General features: G+C 42.0%; 1 protein-coding gene across 1 annotated transcript in view; it reads left to right on the top strand.

The window, feature by feature from the left end:
- The window catches only part of LOC310683392 (protein argonaute-4), a 33,824-nt gene that overhangs the window by 1,577 nt on the left and 10,446 nt on the right, over positions 1-21,801 (top strand). Inside the window, exons 2-13 of the mRNA XM_083453290.1 lie at positions 11,679-11,844; positions 12,195-12,315; positions 13,578-13,759; positions 14,100-14,236; positions 14,324-14,458; positions 14,976-15,063; positions 15,342-15,489; positions 15,567-15,686; positions 16,624-16,752; positions 17,152-17,285; positions 18,758-18,942; positions 19,452-19,611. Coding sequence (XP_083309416.1) covers positions 11,679-11,844; positions 12,195-12,315; positions 13,578-13,759; positions 14,100-14,236; positions 14,324-14,458; positions 14,976-15,063; positions 15,342-15,489; positions 15,567-15,686; positions 16,624-16,752; positions 17,152-17,285; positions 18,758-18,942; positions 19,452-19,611 — 1,705 coding nt within the window. The remainder of the gene's footprint in view (positions 1-11,678; positions 11,845-12,194; positions 12,316-13,577; positions 13,760-14,099; positions 14,237-14,323; positions 14,459-14,975; positions 15,064-15,341; positions 15,490-15,566; positions 15,687-16,623; positions 16,753-17,151; positions 17,286-18,757; positions 18,943-19,451; positions 19,612-21,801) is intronic.

Genomic DNA, 21,801 nt, shown 5'->3' with positions numbered 1-21,801 from the left:
CCCGGATTGGGCAACAGAAATAAGCGCTAGAAAGATAGCTAATATTCTTTGATTGAAGAGGGTCCAGCTTCAGCATAGTAGTATAATGAATTGATATGAGATGTGATAACATTAAGGTCTGGTTCATTTGGCCAGATGGAACTTGGAAGCATTGTGTTCATGAAGGAAACAACAGGTTAGCAATTAGTTGTGGTTTTTAGGGTGACTGTAGGGATTTCTGCCTCCTGTTAAGTCTTTTGTCTCCTGAAATAGTTCAAGTGATATTCTTTCTTTTAAAGTAGATTCTTAAGGCTTATTTTTTTCCAGCCAATCTTTGTCTAATTGTGTTTGGTCTCCTTTTTTAAACTTACATTATCTAGTTGTCTGAACCATAAACCCATTGAGTGGGACCTGTCCTTTATGTGTATTTTGTACAGCACTTTGATTTTGTGGCGTTTGATTGTTTTAGTTATCATTAATCATCCTTGCTTCAGCTTCTGTAACCTGGAGTTCTGTTGTGGGTAATTGTTGTTGCGTCCTTCATCTGAAGTCTCTCATCTGCACCCCCACTCTGTTCTGGTAGATGCAAAACTGTGCCAGTGTTCTCTTTTATGTATCTCAAATGTTGAGGGCTAAAAGCTGTTACTTAGATGAGTCACTTTTGTAGTGCATTTTATATTTTTATCCTACCTTTTGACTCATTAGGAGCCTCCAGAGCAGCTAACTATCCAATAGTGTACAGAAATATAATTGGATGTTGTGCTTTAGATCTATCCTGTGAGACTGTTGCCATCTTCAGTCTTCCCCATATTCTCCATTTGCAGCCTGCAGCTTCCTTGAGAGTCTTGTGTTGGGTACTCAGTGAATTCCCACCTGGAAGTAGTATGAGTTGCTGTTGATTAGCATCATCATTAGATTTGATTGGGTGAGCTTTTGGGGTGGTGTGTATGGTTAGCCTAGGGTAGCTATCAGAGGTGGATCACTGCTGAACATCAAAAGTATTACTAACACCCAAATATTCAAATGGAGTAGTTTATCTGGCAGTTTGCCTTTTGAAGCCTTTTTTGTCTTGGCTAGTAAAAGTCATATTATGGGATGACTAAATTAGTTCTGTGAAATTTATTTGTGGTTCGAGGGAGGGAGTGATGTTGTCATCTCTCAGAGGTGCTTGCAAGACCGTCTACTGAGGGAACCTTCCTTGGATCCCCTTGTCTTGAGAAATCAGATTTATCTTGTATTGAGAATTTTTTCCTATTTTGGCAAGGTGGTTGGGTGGGCAATGGCTTATTAGATACATATCATTACATATAAATTCTTTTAAATTTGGGGTTCTGGATGGAGTTTAGGATGGGAAATTCTTTGGTTACCCCGATGGATGTTCTTTATTGCTGTGAAGCATGGCTTTATTGATCTTCCTTTCTTGACAGTTTTCAGTACCACCAGTTTATTTTATTTATATTTTAATTTATATACCACCTTATACCCGGAGGTCTCAGGGAGGTTTACAGAATAAAATCAAAATATAAAACCATAAAATACATAATCAAAATAAAAACAGCAACAACCCAGTAACCCCCTACAAAAAAAAATGTGGCATCCTTTTGGACAATCTGTGTAGATTGCAGGGAAGAGTATTGTGCTGCAGTGGTTCTGCTCCAGCCTTGTGGGATGGTTCCAGAAGTTGGTGCTGTAACTGCTGCTCTGCCTTGTGGAAGTTAAGCTTGCATGGTTCTCCACTCTGCAGGGTTCTACTCTAATACCTATATGACGCTGCTGGGTGAAATCATTTGGAGATTTGGGGCACAGTGTCATTATGTTTTTATTTCTCTTTTTCATTTGTATCAGATGCAGTGTATGAATGGCTGAAATCAAGTAATGAACTGGATATGAATTAATATGTTCATTCCTGACAAGACAGATGCAGATGGTGGGTGATTTTATTAGAAAGGATCTAAAGGACATTCCTCCTCTTGTTGGGTTCATACTCCCCATTAGGTAGATAGCTGTTTGGGAGTTACCCGAGGCCTGGCACTGTTTTTGGATGTTTGTGTAGCAGCTTGTGTTCTGTAAGCTTTCACTGATATGTCCACTGTGCCCTTTTCTGAAGATTCGGGGACTTGGCCATAGTCATGCATGCTCTGTAACCTTTTAAGTTGACTGTTATAATGGGCTTTGCATGTACCTTTCCTTATGGACAGTGTGGACCAGCTGAAGGTTGGAAGTCCAATAGTGTATCTTTTGTCAGAGTTCTGAAAATGTGTGATGGTCATCCTTTGTGAGCCCTAACAGGTTGCCTCTTGGTTACTGAGCTGAACTCCAGATACTGATTTTGACTTGCACAGCCTGAGTCTACTTTGTGAATACATTAAAGATCACTTTCTCCCATATAGTCTCCTCCCTACATAAACTGTGAGTCACCATAAACAAGAGAGTGCTTTCAGTGCTGCAATAATAAAGTATTTTCAGCAGTGGTGCCTGGATTGTGGCCCTCCACGTGCTTTGGAGTTGGGCCTTTTGTGTATCCAAATGACATGTTTTTCACCTGTGCTTTGTGTAAGGTTGAATTCTGATGTTACTGTTGTTCCATGTGCTCTAAACTCATTTCAAAAGGAAATGTTTTTTTAATTGACTAGATTTTTAAAATGTGTGATGTCCATGTAAACCCCTTTGCTTTTGCAGCTACTTTGCAATACGTTTACCTATAAAAACAGAACTCTATTTTTTTATTTGCAGTGGACAATTTTGCTAAGCCTGTACATTTGGCAACTTTTTGCCTTTTGACAAGTGAGTAAGTGAAACAATGGGATTATTTTTTTCCTTAAAAGTGTCCCTAATAATTCCTTGATAAGGGACCCAGTGTTGGTTGAGGTTTAGGTTGTTAGCTGATAGCCCCGGAAGTTGCCAGTTTTTTATTGCAAAATGTGACCAAGCGTTGGTTTAAGCAAGCTTAATGGGGCTGGTAAATTCACATGCAGAGACTGCACCACTTCTCTGTTCACTTGTTATTTCACTTCCTTTGTCACTTTCAGGAAAGAGGAACACCAAGTAGGTTACTGAACTTCACAGGGAGGTTCCTCTCCAAAGAACTTAGAGTGTTGGTGTCCTTGTGAGGAGTCTATGAGGCAGGCAAAGTTCACATTTGGGGGATTCCTTGTGGAATGAGTATGGCTTAGAGCAGGAGTCAGCAGCCTTTTTCAGCCATGGGCCGGTCCACCGTCCATCAGACAATGTGGTGGGCCAGACTATATTTTTTTTTGGGGGGGGAGAACGAATTCCTATGCCCCAGAAATAACCCAGAGATGCATTTTAAATAAAAGGACACATTCTACTCATGTAAAAACATGCTGATTCCCAAATTGTCCGTAGGCCGGATTGAGATGGCGATTGGGCCGCATCCGGCCCGCAGGCCTTAGGTTGCCTACCCCTGGCTTAGAGAGAGTGATGACTTGACCAAGGCTACCCATTGACCTGAGCAAGGTTTCGAACCTGAGTTTCCCACATGCAAATCCTCTAGCATGCCACAATGGCTCAATATGTAGAAAGGCTGGTTCACAAAAAGTCTCTTAAATGGTAACTCTTTCTAACAAATATTGCATTGTACTCATATTGCATTATGCACACAAGTGGATTCAGTTTTGATTTATGCTCATTATGAAAATTTAGATGACCCCTTGCCATTCAGGGTTGAGGGAGAAGCTGGTTACATACACCACACAGTTAAACTATGGAATTTGCTTCCATGTGATGTAGGGTTGGCCACCAACTTGGATGTTTTTAAAAGAGGGTTAGACAAATCCATAGCAGATCAGGCTATCAGTGAATGCTAGTCATGATGCTTGTGTCCTGTCTCCTGTGTTAGTGTCCCTCTGAATAAGAGTTGCTGGAAATCCCTGCTTGCAGGTTTCCTGTAGGCATCTGGCTTGACATTGAGAACACGATGCTGGACTAGATTGGCCTTTAGTTTGATCCAACAGAACTCCTCTTAGTTACCGGTAAATGAAATGACTTGTTCATTGTGAAGCGATTATGCTGACTTGTGTGAAGGATGGTGGCACCCTGCTTCAGTGGCAACCTAGATGTGATCTTTCCTTTTCTCTCTCCTCTTGCCAGCAGTGACTTATTTATTGCCTAGAGCAAGGAATGTGGGATTCCTACTACTTACAGTGATGTACTCAGGAGCTGAATTCCAGTTGAATTCTGAGTCTCCTTGATAAAGTTTTAGTCATAGATTAGTTTATCTTCTTCATTACTACAGCTCATAATAAAGAAATTCTTGGCTTGGTACTATTTAAAGAATTGCCGTTGTGAAGGCTTCTTGGATATGATGACTCACCTTCTTAATCAAATTCACCTCAGGAAGAATTGTGAAAACAGTTGCTTTCTTTAACAGTATTTTATCTGTTTGATATTTATTAAATTTCTATGCCATCAAGAAGCTACATAATTCAGAGCAGGGTTCAAAATTAGCAGGGCGCCAGGTGCATTTTGCACCTAAAGATTCTCCATTTGTGGGCACCTCCCAAAGTCTGGGTGCCATTTTTTGCACCTGTCTGACACTCAAGGATTACAGAAATGCATGTGTTTTGAAGCCTTGAAGTGTATGTTAAGGGTAGACAATATGTTAAGGAGTTTAACAATAAAAAGTAGAGTGTTTTGAAGACTGAAGTACGGTACCAATATTTTTATTGTAAGCACCAAATTAAAAATGTATCAACAAATTTCTGCTAAAATGTGATATTAATCATGTGTCACTTAAGTGAATTGTGCATTAGCTCATGCTTATAAAAATAATAAATAAAAAGTGTTGCCAACTTCTCCCCAGTGGCAACTAGACATTCTGTTTTGGTGCCTGCAACCCAGGTTCCAGAAGCTATTTGGCTCCTAGCTTTTCCATCCCAGTTTCTAACACTGATTCAGAGTGCTGGTGATTACTTGTAAAGCCCTAAACTTAATGGGATCTGGTTACCGAAGGACCGCATTCTGTCACACAAACTGGTCAAGGCCCATAAGAAGTTAGGCAGGTGATGCTTGGGGAGTGACTGCAGGGGATGGGAGAGCAAGTATGGATTGACTGAAATGCCTGAAGGAGGGCTAAAAAAAATACTAATCTGTTGACTATACAGCCTACAGTGGGGGGAAATAACACCCAGTGCTGTGCTGTGTGGCAATGATTCATGGTAATCAGCTGAGTTTTGCTTACAAATATAGAATCATAGAATCATAGAATCATAGAGTTGGAAGAGACCACAAGGGTCATCGAGTCCAACCCCCTGCCAAGCAGGAAACACCATCAGAGCACTCCTGACATATGGTTGTCAAGCCTCTGCTTAAAGACCTCCAAAGAAGGAGACTCCACCACACTCCTTGGCAGCAAATTCCACTGTCGAACAGCTCTTACTGTCAGGAAGTTCTTCCTAATGTTTAGGTGGAATCTTCTTTCTTGTAGTTTGTATCCATTGCTCCGTGTCCGCTTCTCTGGAGCAGCAGAAAACAACCTTTCTCCCTCCTCTATGTGACATCCTTTTATATATTTGAACATGGCTATCATATCACCCCTTAACCTCCTCTTCTCCAGGCTAAACATGCCCAGCTCCCTTAGCCGATCCTCATAAGGCATTGTTTCCAGGCCTTTGACCATTTTGGTTGCCCTCCTCTGTACACGTTCTAGTTTGTCAGTGTCCTTCTTGAACTGTGGTGCCCAGAACTGGACACAGTACTCCAGGTGAGGTCTGACCAGAGCAGAATACAGTGGCACTATAACTTCCCTTGATCTAGATGCTATACTCCTATTGATGCAGCCCAGAATTGCATTGGCTTTTTTAGCTGCCGCGTCACACTGTTGGCTCATGTTAAGTTTGTGGTCAACCAAGACTCCTAGATCCTTTTCGCATGTACTGCTCTCAAGCCAGGTGTCACCCATCTTGTATTTGTGCCTCTCGTTTTTTTTGCCCAAGTGCAATACTTTACATTTCTCCCTGTTAAAATTCATCTTGTTTGTTTTGGCCCAGTTCTCTAATCTGTCAAGGTCGTTTTGAAGTGTGATCCTGTCTTCTGGGGTGTTAGCCACCCCTCCCAGTTTGGTGTCATCTGCAAATTTGATCAGGATGCCCTTGAGTCCATCATCCAAGTCGTTGATAAAGATGTTGAATAAGACCGGGCCCAAGACAGAACCCTGTGGCACCCCACTAGTCACTCTTCTCCAGGATGAAGAGGAACCATTGATGAGCACCCTTTGGGTCCGGTCAGTCAGCCAGTTACAAATCCACTGAGTGGTAGCATAGTCAAGACCGCATTTTACCAGCTTCTTTACAAGAATATCATGGGGCACCTTGTCAAATGCCTTGCTGAAATCAAGGTAGACTACATCCACTGCGTTCCCTTCATCTACCAGGCTTGTAATTCTGTCAAAAAATGAGATCAGGTTAGTCTGACATGACTTATTTTTCAGAAATCCATGCTGACTATTGGTGATCACAGCATTCCTTTCTAGGTGCTCACAGATTGTTTGCTTAATGATCTGCTCCAGAATCTTCCCTGGTATTGATGTTAGACTGACTGGGCGGTAATTATTTGGGTCCTCTCTTTTCCCCTTTTTGAAAATAGGGACAACATTTGCCCTCCTCCAGTCTGCCGGGACTTCGCCTGTTCTCCAGGAATTCTCAAAGATGACTGCCAGTGGTTCTGAGATCACATCTGCCAGTTCTTTTAATACTCTTGGATGCAGTTCATCTGGCCCTGGAGACTTGAATACATCTAAACTAGCCAAGTATTCTTGTACTATCTCCTTAGTTATTCTGGGCTGTGTTTTCTCTGCTGAATCATTTCCTCCAAATTCTTCAGGTCGGGCATTGTTTTCTTTATCGGAGAAGACTGAGGCAAAGAAGGCATTGAGGAGTTCAGCCCTTTCTGTGTCCCCTGTTTGCATTTCACCATCTTCTCCTCTGAGTGACCCCACTGTTTCTTTGTTCTTCCTTTTGCTACGAACATACCCATAGAAGCCTTTTTTGTTGCTTTTAACCTCTCTAGCAAGCCTGAGTTCATTCTGTGCTTTAGCTTTTCTGACTTTGTGTCTACACTTGCTGGCTATTTGTTTGAATTCCTCTTTGGTGGTTTCCCCCCTTTTCCATTTTTTGTACACATCCTTTTTTAATCTTAATTCAGTTAAAAGTTCTTTAGATAGCCACCCTGGCTTCTTTAGGCACCTTCCATGTTTCCGTCTCATTGGTATTGCCTGAAGTTGTGCTTTTACTATCTCCCTCTTAACAAACTCCCAGCCATCATGAACTCCCTTTCCTTTTAGCATTACTGTCCATGGGATCTCACCCAGCACTTCCCTAAGTTTTATGAAGTCGGCTTTCTTAAAGTCAAGAAATTGAGTCCTAGTATGCTTGGCTGCTCCTTTCCGTTGTATAGTAAACTTCAGAAGAGCATGATCACTTGCGCCTAATGATCCTTCCACTTCTACCCCATTAACCAGGTCATCGACATTGGTTAGGACCAGATCTAAAATGGCTGTTCCTCTTGTTGCTTCTCCCACTTTCTGGACAATGAAGTTGTCTGCAAGGCCAGTGAGGAATCTGTTTGACCTTATGCTCTTGGCTGAGTTTGACATCCAACAAATATCTGGGTAATTGAAGTCCCCCATTACTACTATCTCCCTTCCTTTTGCATGCTTGGCCATCTGTTCCAGGAAGGCATCATCTATGTCCTCCGTTTGGCTTGGGGATCTATAGTAAACTCCCACAATGAGGTCACTATTATTCTTCTCTCCCTTAATTTTGACCCAAATGCTCTCACTTTGGCTTTGAGGTTCTAAATCTTGGATCTCTTCACAGGTATACACATCCCTGACATATAACGCCACTCCTCCTCCTTTCTTGTCTGGTCTGTTTCTCTGAAATAGATTGTATCCCTCCATTTTTACATTCCAATCGTGGGACTTATCCCACCAGGTTTCAGTGATATAAGTGGAGGTATATTTCTAGTCACTAGTTCTGGAGCTCCTGTTTGTCCCAGTCTGTTTAATTTTTCTGTTACCCAAAAAAGTTAAAGGAGGATAGGTTCTGATAGTAATTGGACTTTTATTTATTCTACATGCCCTAGAGAGTGGTGCCGGATTGCCCTTCCAAGTCATGGTCTATCTCTCAACCTCTGCTTTCTATCTGTAATGTTTTAGTAACAATGGCCTTTCAGGAGTTTTGTGAGAGATACAAAGAGTAAAAAATACTTAAACAGAAGTGTTGTATGAATACAAACTATTATTTCAGAAACTGAGGGAGCTTTTGACAGTAATTCTATCTCAGCAGCTCAAATGCTGAACCTACAAAAATTGTCAGCCCTGAAGGACACCAACATATTTTCCGTGTACCGGTAATTCTTTGAGCAGATCACTGATCTATAAAAGCTATGCTACTTCAAACCAAAAAGCACATCTCCTGAGTATACAAATAAAGTAAACTTTGATTGTCCTTGATTCATGATAGTCAAGAGATCTAATTTTTTGAAAGCAAAAAGGTTTAGCATTATGGAATCTTATGCTGACCGATGAGGGTTTTTAATGTAACTAGTTCTGTGAGGAGTTGAACTTTGAGCACTTTCCATAGGTGGAAAGGCTAAATCATTTGTGTGTGTGTTAGCTGGAGGTGGGTGGGGAAAGTGTGTGCAAGGGAAATGTTAAAGTAGTAGAAAATATTTCAGAAAGTTTTCTGTCACTAGATTTTATATGAAAAATGTCATTGCTAAAAATACATTGTCCATAAAACCAATGTGTAATGGTTATGAATGTATACAATACCAGTCAAATTTTCTATTTTCCCACATGACTATTCCTAAAGAGACTAATAATATAAAATGTTCAGCTATATATTAACAGCTTTTAGTACCTTAATCTCCCCTCTTAATGTTTAAACCACGTTAAGGGTTTAAATGCAATTTTGAGTTGTAAGTGTCTTAAAGTGTTTACTAGCAGCCCAATAAAAATTCCACATAAAGCGTTGGATTGGTTTGTATCTAGCACACCACTGCTTAAATGTAACACACCACTGCAAGTGGTTGTGTTAGTGAAACCCAAAACAGTTTGTGACCCAGGCAACTCGAAGACTGCCTCCTGCCACATAAGGATGCCTGTGTAAGAAAATGCACCAAGAGGCCCTTCTAGGTTTCCCACCACCATCAGAGCTGTGGCCTGGAGGTGACCAGAAATAGGGTACAGTGGTACCTCAGGTTAAGTATTAATTCGTTCCGGAGGTCCATACTTAACCTGAAACTGTTCTTAACCTGAAGACCACTTTAGCTAATGGGGCCTCCTCCTGCTGCTGCGCCGCCGGAGCACAATTTCTGTTCTCATCCTGAAGCAAAGTTCTTAACCTGAGGTACTATTTCTGGGTTAGCGGAGTCTGTAACCTGAAGCGTATGTAACCTGAAGCATATGTAACCCGAGGTACCACTGTATTTCTAGTGGTGGCACATTGTTCTGCAATTGTCCCTGGAGGAGTTTGCCTGACAGTGACAAAATAAAGTACATCTTTGTACAACATGTAATTAACCTTTGAAATGCATTACTTTATGTGGTGATGGCTAGTGGCTTTTAAAAAATAGACATAATTGTGGAAGGCAGGCCTTGCAATGGCTATTGAGTATCCAGATTTGGATACAGTATTCCTCTGAATATTAGAGACAGATGGAGGGAAGGCTGTTGCCTGATCTTCCCAGAGATCCCTGACTGGTTACTGTGGTAAAGAGAATGTTGGATCAGTTGGACCTTTTGGTTTGTCTCAGCAGATTTGTTAGATTCACAGTGCAAAATATTACTAGTTAGCCTGGCCTATTAGCTATAAAACAAAAAGAAACAATGCTTAGGAATATATTGTACCGTCAAATGTGGAGCACCAGATACTGTTTTTTTTTTTTAAAAAAAAATGTGTTGCTCAACATAACAAGATCCAGTTGTCTGAAAACCTCCCTTCCATCAAATATACTTTCCAGTTTCTCCCATCATCCCTAGCTAACAGGACCAGTGGTCAGGGATGATAGGAGTTGTAGTCCCAAAACATCTGGAGGGCCGAGTTTGCCTATGCCTGTGTGAAAGCTCACTACCTCAGAGAGAATTAGCTTTTTACACTTACTGACACATAGCCCTTTCAGTGCTTTGAACTTCAATGGTCTATCCCTGTGCACTTGGTCATCTCACAAGGAAACTAGTATTTCCTACTAACACTTGTTGACTGGCTTTGCATGACAGGACAGAGTCTGCAAACAACATTTCTGGGCTGGTTATCCGAGAGATGTTGTTTGCAGATGCCCAACTGTTTTGCCCAAGCCTGCATGGAGTTTGGCCTCATCCTCAGTCTGACGAAGACCAATATCCTGGGTTAGGATGTCATCAGCATTGTTGACCACACACCTGAGGGAGCGTTTCCACCCCCATTGTTCTGCCCGGACACCGAGGTCCAGCACTGAGTGCCTTCTGGTGGTTCCCTCACTGCAAGAAGTGGGAACAGGGAACCAGACAGGGGGCCTTCTCGGTAGTGGCACCTGCCCTGTGGAACGCCCTCCCATCGGATGTCAAGGAAATAAACAGCTATCTGACTTTTAGAAGACATCTGAAGGTAGACCTGTTTAGGGAACTTTTTAATGTTGGAAGTTTTATTCTGTTTTTTGTCCTCGGTTGGAGGCCACCCAGAGTGGCTGGAGAAACACAGCCAGATGGGCGGGGTATAAATTATTTATTTATTTATTTATTTATGTATGGGAATCCCTTGCAGGCAATCGCAGTGCCTGGAGTGAGACAGACAGACAGGCAGGTTGTGTATCCATAGCAGTGACTGCTGGAAGGAGCCCAGAGCACACCTTGGTGCACCTGTAGCAACAAAACCCAGACACTTTCATCTGCCCCACCCACAATAAATTATGTCTCTTCTGTCTCTGACTCCACAGCCATACAACATGCTATAACACTCCAACTTCACGGCCGAAGGTGCACTCTTCCATTGCAAGACAGACTGATTGCCAACTGTTCATTGGCTAGGATCATTGTCCTAATATGCAACCCAGGAAGTGTGGCTGCTTCACTAACTTTTACATGTGCTAAATTACTGGTGCCTGGAATACACACTGCGCTTCCTTAGATTCTAACCTCTTGTTGGTTTGACACAAAACTTTTAACACAAGCTTAAACACTTTAAACCTTAATTAAATTCTGGCACTAGCTGATCTGGAATTTAGCCTGTCCCCCAGATTCATAACATCATACTCAGCATAACTGAGATGCTGTCAAGGAGAGAGATGTCAAGGATGCAAGCTTTGGGCATACGTCTCCCACAATGTCTAGTTCTGACTTTTATTACTATGTTAGCAGTGTTCCCAGGAAGTCCTACATAACTTTTGTTTGTCAATCTCATCTGAATCGTTTCAAGGGGAGTGTAAACTTATTTGAGTGTGAGAAATCAAAGGACAGAACAATGTACTCCTTTCTGTTAGTATGAGCTCTGTAGTTCAGTCCATGTATTTTTATTCTGTCCTTCAGCCTGATTCTTAGGGTGGCTTACAAAAAGAATAAAACAAAGCATCAATATGAAAAGCATAAAGCCTAATTGGCCTTAATTTTCTAGTACCTGTTGGGATTGGAATTGGAATTGCTAAAATGATCAAGCTGGCAATGCATGCTAGGCAATCCTTCTAAATCTCTCAATTTTTTACAGGGCCACCAGCCAACCTGTTTCAGCCGCCCCGTCGTCCAGGCCTGGGAACAGTAGGGAAACCGATTCGTCTCTTAGCCAATCATTTCCAAGTGCAGATCCCTAAAATCGATGTTTATCATTATGATGTGGATATCAAACCAGAAAAGCGTCCCCGGAGGGTGAACAGGTGAGACCAACTAGAGAATTCCAAGTCTATTTTTAACAGTTCTCCAACTGCTGTCAATTGCAGTTTTAAATAGATTCTTTGGGTAAAGAACTAAAATATGCTATGAGCATTTGAGTACTAAAATTGGATGTACTATGGAACAGCCCTGTGTCCTCAGCAACAGATTTGGTGACACTCTGATACTGTATAAACCGCTTGTACTTGGACTAAAAGAATTTTTACTTATTTGGGCTCTTCAGGCAGCTTGGATTATGTTTTGACAAACTGGATCAAGATTGCTAAACGCTTGCATGCCACTAATTTTTCCTGTTGTCTCTGCTCACTTCTATTTTGCTTCCAACTCTTTTCAGGGAGGTAGTTGATACTATGGTGAGACACTTCAAGATGCAGATATTTGGGGATCGGCAGCCTGGCTATGATGGCAAGAGGAACATGTACACTGCACATCCTCTGCCTATTGGCAGGGATAGGGTAAGTGCTTTCATAAATGGCCTTCAGAAGATACTATTCTCAATCTGATGCCTAGATCAGGCACCCCCAAACTTGGCCTTCCAGCTGTTTTGGGGCTACAGTTCCCACCATCCCTGACCACTGGTCCTGTTAGCTAGGGATGATGGGAGTTGCAGTCCCAAAACAGCTGGAGGGCCGGGTTTGGGGGTGCCTGGCCTAGAGCCTAATGATGTCATGCTTAACCTGACCTTCAGCATTGCAGGAATATGAGTTGTCAATAAACTGATTTAGTTCTAAATTTTGCAACAACACCGTGTAAACAGAATGCTGTGCAGAAGCTTAAAGTGGTGTTTCTTAAAATTGGCTAAATTCAGATGTGATGCTAAGCCATGAGGTATAGTTTAACATTGTGAATGAGCTAGAGTTCTCCACCTTTGCTCCTTGCTTACTTGAGCAGGGAAACAAACCATGGAGCAGCTTAGCATTTCATGTTCAGACCAGTGCTTATAATTTGTTTATTTCTGATTAAGCCATGATTGGGAAGCTAAGAAGAAACTTGAGCTTCCTGATAGGGACCTGTTTGGAGAGAGACAAATCATGAGTGCTGGTTCAAAAGTTTGCCTGCTCAACTAAGCAAGGAGCAAAAGTGGGAGAGCTTGACTTGCGTCATGCACAGTATGAATAAATAAACCATACACTATGGCTTAGCATTGCATCTGAATGTGACCATTGTATAAAGTGAGAATCTTATAGTATGTGTGTTCCTTTCTGGAGAGGGCCACTTTTCATGCCTCACTGTGCTAAATGAAACATCTCAATATGCTCTGAAATACTTCTAGGACTTGTTGTACTTCCATGGAGTGGTGATCTGCAGCTTCAGAAGGAGTAGGGAAGTCTTAATGATGAAACAGATGATATTCTGGGATCAAGGTTATTGTGGCATTCCCGTATTTTTATTCTGAGTGCTTCAAAACTTTAGGGTGGCTAGGTTGCAGCCCTTCAGGCCAGGCTAGCATGGCCAATGGTAAATGAATGATGAGAGTTGTGGTCCAGCAATATCTGGAGGACCAACCCTACTCCTTTTTAAGGGTTTTTACAAAGAGCAGATTTCAGATTCTTCTTCTGCAGAAATACATGCTATAACTAAAACTGCCCTAAATTTAAACTGATCTTCATCCAGTTTCAGTGGAGTACAAGCAGTGAAGGGCTTCAGCCTTTATCAAAGTTGAAAACATCTGCATTAGTATCAGCTATATGGCTAACTTTCACAATTGACTCTTCAGGTGGATATGGAGGTCACACTCCCAGGTGAAGGGAAGGACCAAACCTTTAAAGTGTCAGTTCAGTGGGTGTCTGTGGTCAGCCTTCAGATGCTCCTAGAAGCTCTGGCAGGGCATCTGAATGAAGTCCCAGAAGACTCTGTACAGGCACTTGATGTCATCACACGGCACCTTCCCTCTATGAGGTGAGCTCCTATGATATATTCTCACTCTTCTCACAGCCAAGGCTAGATAAGCTACCTTTTGTGGATGTATCTTTAAGCCCCCCCCCCAAATCCCCACCAATGCAGCCCTATTGAGGATCGAGCACAGAATTCTGACTGACTTGGTGGGAGATGGAATGGAATATCCTGGTTGAGGGCACGGCTGGCTGGAATCCTGAACAGGAACAGAAACATTCCTCACTGCAGCATTTTGTTGCAAGTCCCACTTGGTTAATGCTTGATGCATGAAATATGTTGTACAGAATTTGTTATCTGCAAGTTTCCTCCAAAGAACACAAAGCTGATACACCTGTCTTCTTAGGTACACGCCAGTGGGCCGTTCCTTCTTCTCTCCCCCTGAAGGATATTATCACCCACTGGGAGGTGGTCGCGAGGTTTGGTTTGGCTTCCACCAGTCTGTCAGGCCTGCAATGTGGAACATGATGCTTAACATCGATGGTATGAAAAAATCTCATTTGCTTTAATTGCCTTAAATCTCTTCCATAAACCTATTTCTCAGTACATTTTGTTGTTGTTCTCTTTTAGTATCGGCAACTGCTTTCTATCGTGCCCAGCCTATTATTGAATTCATGTGCGAGGTCTTGGATATTCAGAACATCAATGAACAAACGAAACCCCTTACAGACTCTCAGCGTGTTAAGTTTACCAAAGAAATCAGAGGTGAATCTTTGGAGTAAATAAAATATTTTCATGCATGTTGAATTGTAAAAAACAAAGTAACTGAATCCCAAAGCTGCTTCTGGTATGTGCCCATCATTGGAAAATAATATGAAGGCCCAGGACATCTATAGCACTTTTCAGTATGCAGACTGTAGTTCTTCTCATTTGTGTTGTTGCTCTTTCTTCCCAATAGGTTTTAGCTTGAGTAGCTGTTAAAAACATCTTGATCTTTTAATGTGGCCTGATCTTTGATAACCAGGTTTAAGCTTTTCATAGGTGGGATATTTCAGCATATAATATTTTGATTCCTATCTGGGACTTTGAAACTGTAATGCAACCTAGAGATGGGCAGGGTAAATAAAGTAGACTTCACAGCAGCTTTCTAATGTGGTCACTTAACCCATGTAGAAAGCAGGGGTTTGAATCTGGAGTTCGGCATAAAACCCCAAATGCCTTCTCATTGCTTCTCATTAACCTTTGCTTGTTGGTATATTTGGTGTGTGTTCTGGATTTGCAGGTTTAAAAGTGGAGGTTACTCACTGTGGTCAGATGAAGAGAAAATATAGAGTTTGCAATGTTACTAGAAGACCAGCCAGCCATCAAACGTATGTATGCTCATTCTTTGAGTTGTAGCAACTAAATTCTACTCAGAGTAGACTCAGTTTAAAACAATGGATCCTAGTAAGTCATATTCATTAATTTTGGTGGGTCTCCTCTTGAGTTGGATGCAACCCTTTGCTTTTAAGATAAATATTTTTAAAGTGTAAACATGTGCATTACAGAACAAGGAACAGCAGACCATTCATGTTCTAGTACACAAACATTTTTCTTGTGAACACTTAATAACTGTGAATACTAATCAAAGCAATATTTCCCCTCACAGGTTCCCTCTGCAGTTGGAAAATGGGCAGGCCATGGAGTGTACAGTAGCCCAGTATTTTAAGCAGAAGTACAGTCTACAGCTGAAATACCCTCATCTTCCATGCCTTCAAGTAGGGCAGGAGCAGAAGCATACATATTTACCCCTTGAGGTAAATAAACATGGCAGTTTACTTCAGTCCCATTGTATTCCAATATGGTCGCCTACATGCAGTCTTTCTGATCTTAGGTATGTAATATAGTAGCAGGCCAACGATGTATCAAGAAGCTAACTGACAATCAGACGTCAACGATGATCAAGGCAACGGCACGGTCTGCACCTGACAGGCAGGAAGAAATTAGTAGACTAGTGAGTAACTCTTAACTTGACTTTACGGGGATGAAAAGCTTCAAATAAGTCTGTGGCAAACATGATGGTCACAGTGTGCATATCTCAACAGCATCTTTTCTCGTTAGTGTTCCAAACCGTTTACTTAGATCCAGGGTTAAAGACCATCTTTGGGTACTGGGCTTACTAGGATTGTGAGGTTAAGGCATGCTCGTTTGTTGGCTGTGGCACAGAGTATGATGACAACAAATAACCATAGCCAGTTAATTTTTGACAATTTAGGTGTACATGAATGGAGCAAAGAATGACAACAGCCCAGAAAACAGTATACCGTATTTTTCGTCCTATAGGACGCACTTTTTCCCCTCCAAAAATGAAGGGGAAATCTGGGTGCGTCCTATGGGGCGAATGCAGGCTTTCGCTGAAGCTTGGAGAGCGAGAGGGGTCGGTGCGAACCGACCCCTCTCGCTCTCCAGGCTTCAGGAAGACATCCGCAGCCTGCTTCCCAGAGCGCCGGGCGCACTGAAAGCAGAGCGCCTGGCGCTTCGGGAACACACCCGCAGCCTAGGCAGCCCTGCGGGAGTTCCCGCAGGGCTCCCCACGCTGCGGATAGCAGCCTGCCACCCAGCGTGAGGGTCGCCCTGAAGCAGAGCGCCCCTCGCACCGGGCAGACATCGGCTAGCCCCACAAGCTTGGGGGACAGCAGGGAGGCACAGCGCCACCATCCCGCTGTTCCTCGACCTGGTTCGGTTTCCCCAACCTGGTTTGGGGGGGGGGAAATAAAGGGGAAATTTTTTTCCTTTATTTCCCCCCCAAAAAACTAGGTGCGTCCTATGGGACGGAGCATCCTATGGGACGAAAAATACGGTAGTTAATTAGCTGTGGTTGAGCCACACCTGCACAAGTAAAAGATCCATGTAATTATGTGTATTCAAGAGATTCTCTCTTGTATCTCCAGGTGAAGAGTAACAGCATGGTAGGCGGTCCAGATCCATATCTGAAGGAGTTTGGAATTGTTGTCCATAATGAAATGACAGAGTTGACAGGCAGGGTGTTGCCTGCCCCAATGCTGCAATATGGAGGCAGGGTAAGTTTCCACAAAATCATACATTAGACAAATCATGTATCATTTAATCACTAGTTGAATTTCTAGTCTACTCAGTCCCTTTAGATTTAGGTTTAACAGCGTGAAGGAGAAACGCCATTTGTTTTTTATTTGTTCAGGCTTTGGGAAGATAGCATTAATTTTTTTTCTGAAGTAGATAGTAAATATTGTCTTCAGGGTTATATATTATTATTATTAGGTGTCCTAGGCTCTCTTTGGGGTGGAAAGGCGAGTCTTATATCTTAAATAATAAATATTTTTAAATGAGATAATAATGCTAAAAATATGCAACATAATACCTTCAATTACCAAAATGTTTCATTTGTACATTAGCTTAAAGCTGTTGTGGAAGAACTGTTTTGTTTTTTAAATCTTCCTTAGAATAAGACGGTTGCTACACCAAATCAGGGTGTCTGGGATATGAGGGGAAAGCAATTCTATGCTGGCATCGAAATCAAAGTTTGGGCTGTTGCCTGCTTTGCTCCTCAGAAACAATGCAGAGAAGACTTGTTAAAGTAAGTCATTTCTAGCTTTGAATATACAGTGTGATTTATTCTTTTTCCCCCCACTGATAACTGCTGGTGATTTAGCTGTCGGTTGTGGGCTCAGTGCCCCTAATGCATGCAAGTCTTTTCCTTGCATCTGCATGACATTGTTGACATCGAAAAGCCAATCCATATGTTTCCCATATTTGATCTGGTTTTACAGTTTCCATAGAAAATCCAATAACTGATGAGAGGGGAAATCTTGTTGCCAGTGACTTGCTAGCAACCTCCGTCTGGAAGCATTGTTTGTTGAGCATATTGTTTTTAGTATGCTATGCTTTACACAGAAATAAATGAGTTAACAAAACAGAACGAGCGCTTAAGGGCATACACCTGAGCAGGGCTAGCATGGGGCCCTTGCATGGGACCCTATCATGGGGCTACAAGACTACATGGGGCCCTTGGCAAGGTCTGGCTGATGGGACTCAGCCTCTGGAAATCTGATTAATCCATCCTTCTGTTTCAGGCAGCAACAGAGTCACTGCCCCCCTTTCCTGCCTCCACCACCCCACTTAAAAAAAAGTTATCTGTTGCAGTAGCAAAGGCAGCACAGGTGGCTTCTCTGCCACCTCTGGGCTCTGAGAGTGGGCCAAAGAGGGGTCCTTTGGAGCCAGGTATTTCTGGGCAAGGTGGCTAAGATAATGCTTGCACTGCTGCCATGATTTGCTGCAGTGCTTAGGAAGACTTTTGAAACTTCTAAAAATGGTGTAGAAGGCCTTTCTAGCCACTGTAGCAGCGGGGTGGGCATTTCCCTGGCTATCTCACTCAATGCCTGGCTCTGAAGAGTAAGCCTTTTTGGCTTTTTCAGAGCCCACAGGAAGCAACTGGCAGAGGCAGACAGTTAGGTAGCCACTGCAAATTGAAGCTGAGTTTGTCTCCTAAGAGGTGTCTGCACAACTCTGACCTGACGATAAATGAGTGAGTAGCAGATTGGGCCAGTGAGAGCCACTTTCTTGGCTGGGCCTGTGCACAGTATTTTTTTAGATTTCTGAAAGTGTACTAGAAACTGTCTCCCCAATCCTAGTTAAAAATTGCAATATAATTTGCTTATTTTCATTGGGAATTTCATATTAAAAGCATACTAATTTAACTATACTAAAATCCATTTATTACGGTGTTCCTTTTCCAACATTGACAGGTCAAACACTTCTAGAAGATTAAGCAAGACTTGAAGGGAATAGCTGTCCCATTTATCTTTAGCTCATGGTATCCTGAGTTGTACTGTGACTGTACATGGAATTTTCACTTAGCAAGTAACAGCTAATGACTGTTGCAAAACCTATATTCTAGGAATGGTCTAATTCTTCTCTCTTAAAACAGGCTCAGCTAGTCACCATTATGTCTCATAGCAGTGAATCTCATGGTGTGCTCAGAGTAATAGAGATAAAACTTGCAGGACTTTAGGTTGCTGTAATAACCGAAAAGGCATGATTTGTTTATAGGAGTTTTACTGATCAACTGCGCAAAATCTCCAAGGATGCAGGGATGCCAATCCAGGGCCAACCGTGTTTCTGTAAATATGCACAGGGTGCCGACAGTGTGGAGCCCATGTTCAAACACTTGAAGTTGACTTACGTTGGGCTTCAGCTCATTGTAGTGATTCTCCCTGGAAAGACACCAGTCTACGGTAAGGAAGATAAAACTTAATATAACTTTGCAGTTCCAACAAAAATATTTGTGACCAAAGTGCACACATGATATATTTGGCATCACCTTTTCCTCCCTCCTGTGCAACACAGTGAGGTCCCCCCCCCACTCCCCAAAATAAATCCACTCACTCACTGAGCAGGTTATCCAGTTCACTTAGCCACTGATGGTGGGCGAGATTGAGCATATTAGGGTTGTCTGAAGATTGTCTGAAGTAATATGGCAAATGTTTATTGAATACATAAATTGTTCAGACTGTGGGAGGAATCCACCCAGCACTCATGGGATTCCATGGCATGATCTCTTAAAGTAATCAAATGAAAATTTTAACATATGGCATGATAAAAGTCTGTAATTTTATCAGGACAAGTTACCTGTTGTTTACTGTTGTAACAATTGTTTTCTCAAAATTTATCTTCTGTACCATGAAAATAAATACAAGTTTTTTTAAAAAGATTATCTGAAGTAAATTCTTGCTTTCCCTTACAGCGGAAGTCAAACGTGTTGGGGATACTCTGTTAGGAATGGCCACCCAGTGTGTTCAGGTGAAAAACGTGGTGAAAACCTCTCCGCAGACTCTGTCCAACTTATGCCTGAAGATCAATGCGAAACTTGGTGGGATAAACAACGTGCTTGTACCACATCAAAGGTCAGATTAAACTTAATACCTTTAGGAATCTAATGCAGCAGGTACTCTGGTTGATATTGGTTGAGAAGCAAAGTGAGACATGGTTGTTTAGAATGGCTTCCATTTGTAATGCACAGCGTCAACATCTTTCCAGTAAAAATTACACTATATAGTAATATGCAAATTCTTGACATGCCTAAAATCTCACTATTGGCCCTAATAGGGAGGCATCTAGATGCCAGTAAAATATTTTCTGTGTTTTTTACATGTGCGCTTCTGTCATTGTTTGAACAAGATAGCACTGTGTACGGTTCATACTATATAGTTTTCCGTATTACAACCCACTTTATTTAGATGCTGTTGCGACATAGGGGGCAGCATTAAAACAACTTTACTAGAATTCCTGTTAAAGCCATCATAGATGTTGAGACCCATCCATTTGACACGCTTGGTACTGGGAATTTTTTTATCTTTCTGTCCTAATTTGGTAATTGTGTTTTCTTTTAATTTTATTTGACTGTGTGCTGCTCTGAGTTGTTACTCTCGCTCCACTTTCCACAAAATAGCTCCAGAGAGTTCGGAAAATTCCCATAATAGATTTGGTTGGTGCAAGTGTGGCACAGAGTAGGAAAATGCTCAGTTGCCTCCAATGCAATGAATGTTTGCTCATTTTTGCCATTGATTAATAAATTGCATTAATGTGATTTTGTGAAATTAGGATGTTTATTTGTGCCTCAATTTAATTAGACCAAACTAGCATGCGGTCATAAAGCAGTATTTTAATGACTGGAGGCTGTTCCAATAGGGCTGCTGACATTCCCAATGAGAATGCCAAGCAATTCTTTAACCCTCTCTGCTGCCGCCCCAAGAAAAATCTCAAAAGAACACACACACACTTTCTTCTCCCCACACATACTTTATACTTTGATAAAGTTACAGTGGCTTACAGAGGCATTTGTCAGTTTCATGTTCTCTGACCAATCATTCTCTGTACCACTCAGCCAGTCCTAACCTAAAAGGATCGCTATAGTTAGAGATGTGAAGGCCTGAAGAAGAAACTGAAATAGAACAACTGCTCCCATTGTCCAATAACTGGAAAACAAAACAACAGGAAAAATCTGGGAAGCTGAGGTCCCCCCCCCTTTTTTTTACGGGGCCTATTCCATGCCTTCATATGTCTAGCTATGGCAATAATGGTCCCTCACATATGTCTCTGGGAAGAAAAGCCACTGACATTAAGATATTTGAACATTTGGATTATTGGATATTAGGAGATCTGCAGGCTTTTCAGCCCCTGAAAGGGCTCTCTCTCCCTCTGTTGTTTTGAGGGCTGTTCAGCAGCCACTGGATTAGGAAGGACTACCTGAAAACCTTGAAGAACAGCCTAGCACCATGAGCATGTTCAGAGCTCTTTCCTTGAAGCCCAGACCCTCCTCATAAAGGAGGGAGTGTTTTGAGGAGCTGTTTGTTTGTTTTGTTTTGTGGTATTGCTGAGAGAAAAAGAGGGCAAGCAACAGTGGAGACCGCATGTATAATAAATAAATAAATACCTATCTATTCTTGCCTGATTGTTTTGCATTTATTTTTGTGAAATGGATTGGGAGGAGAAATGGTGGATGGCTTGTGTAGCTGCAAACTCTGTATTAACCATTTCCCTGCATTCACTCATTAAAAGCTGCAGCAGCTGCTGGGTGGGGCAGGGCAGCTTGTCTGAGCCACGTGCAGTTCCAGAGCCTTTCCAGAAAAGGTGTGTAGATCAGCTTCCAATAAGTGCCCCCAGAATATCTTGATTGCAGAATGGAAGAAAATGTGGGTGCTATGAACTGTTTCTCGCTTGCTTGTGAGCTTATCAGTTAATTTCTAAAACGAAAAGTTTGGGCTCTGTGCCTGTCCGGATGTCACACTGACTGACTGCACATCCTTCCCCAAACCTGAAAGGTATTTCTCCCTAATCTCAGACATAAGAGGCTGATAGTGATTGTTCTGATGCGATGTGCTCTGCACATGAGACATTATTACTTCACATTTTCAGGACTCAGCTATACTGATCAAATGAATCAATAATTTTTGTCTATTGGTTGAAATACCTCATTCTTTTCATTTAGAGAAAAAAAGTGTTTTGAATAATGAAAAGCTAAATTTTGGCAGGGGGGGGGGGACTGCATGCAACTGAAAGCAAGTGTTTCCCACATTTTAGAAGTTTTGGTTTCA

This window comes from Podarcis tiliguerta (assembly GCF_965153285.1).
Source record: "Podarcis tiliguerta genome assembly, chromosome: 8".
Lineage (NCBI taxonomy): Eukaryota > Metazoa > Chordata > Lepidosauria > Squamata > Lacertidae > Podarcis > Podarcis tiliguerta.
This window is presented reverse-complemented; position numbering and strand designations above follow the sequence as displayed.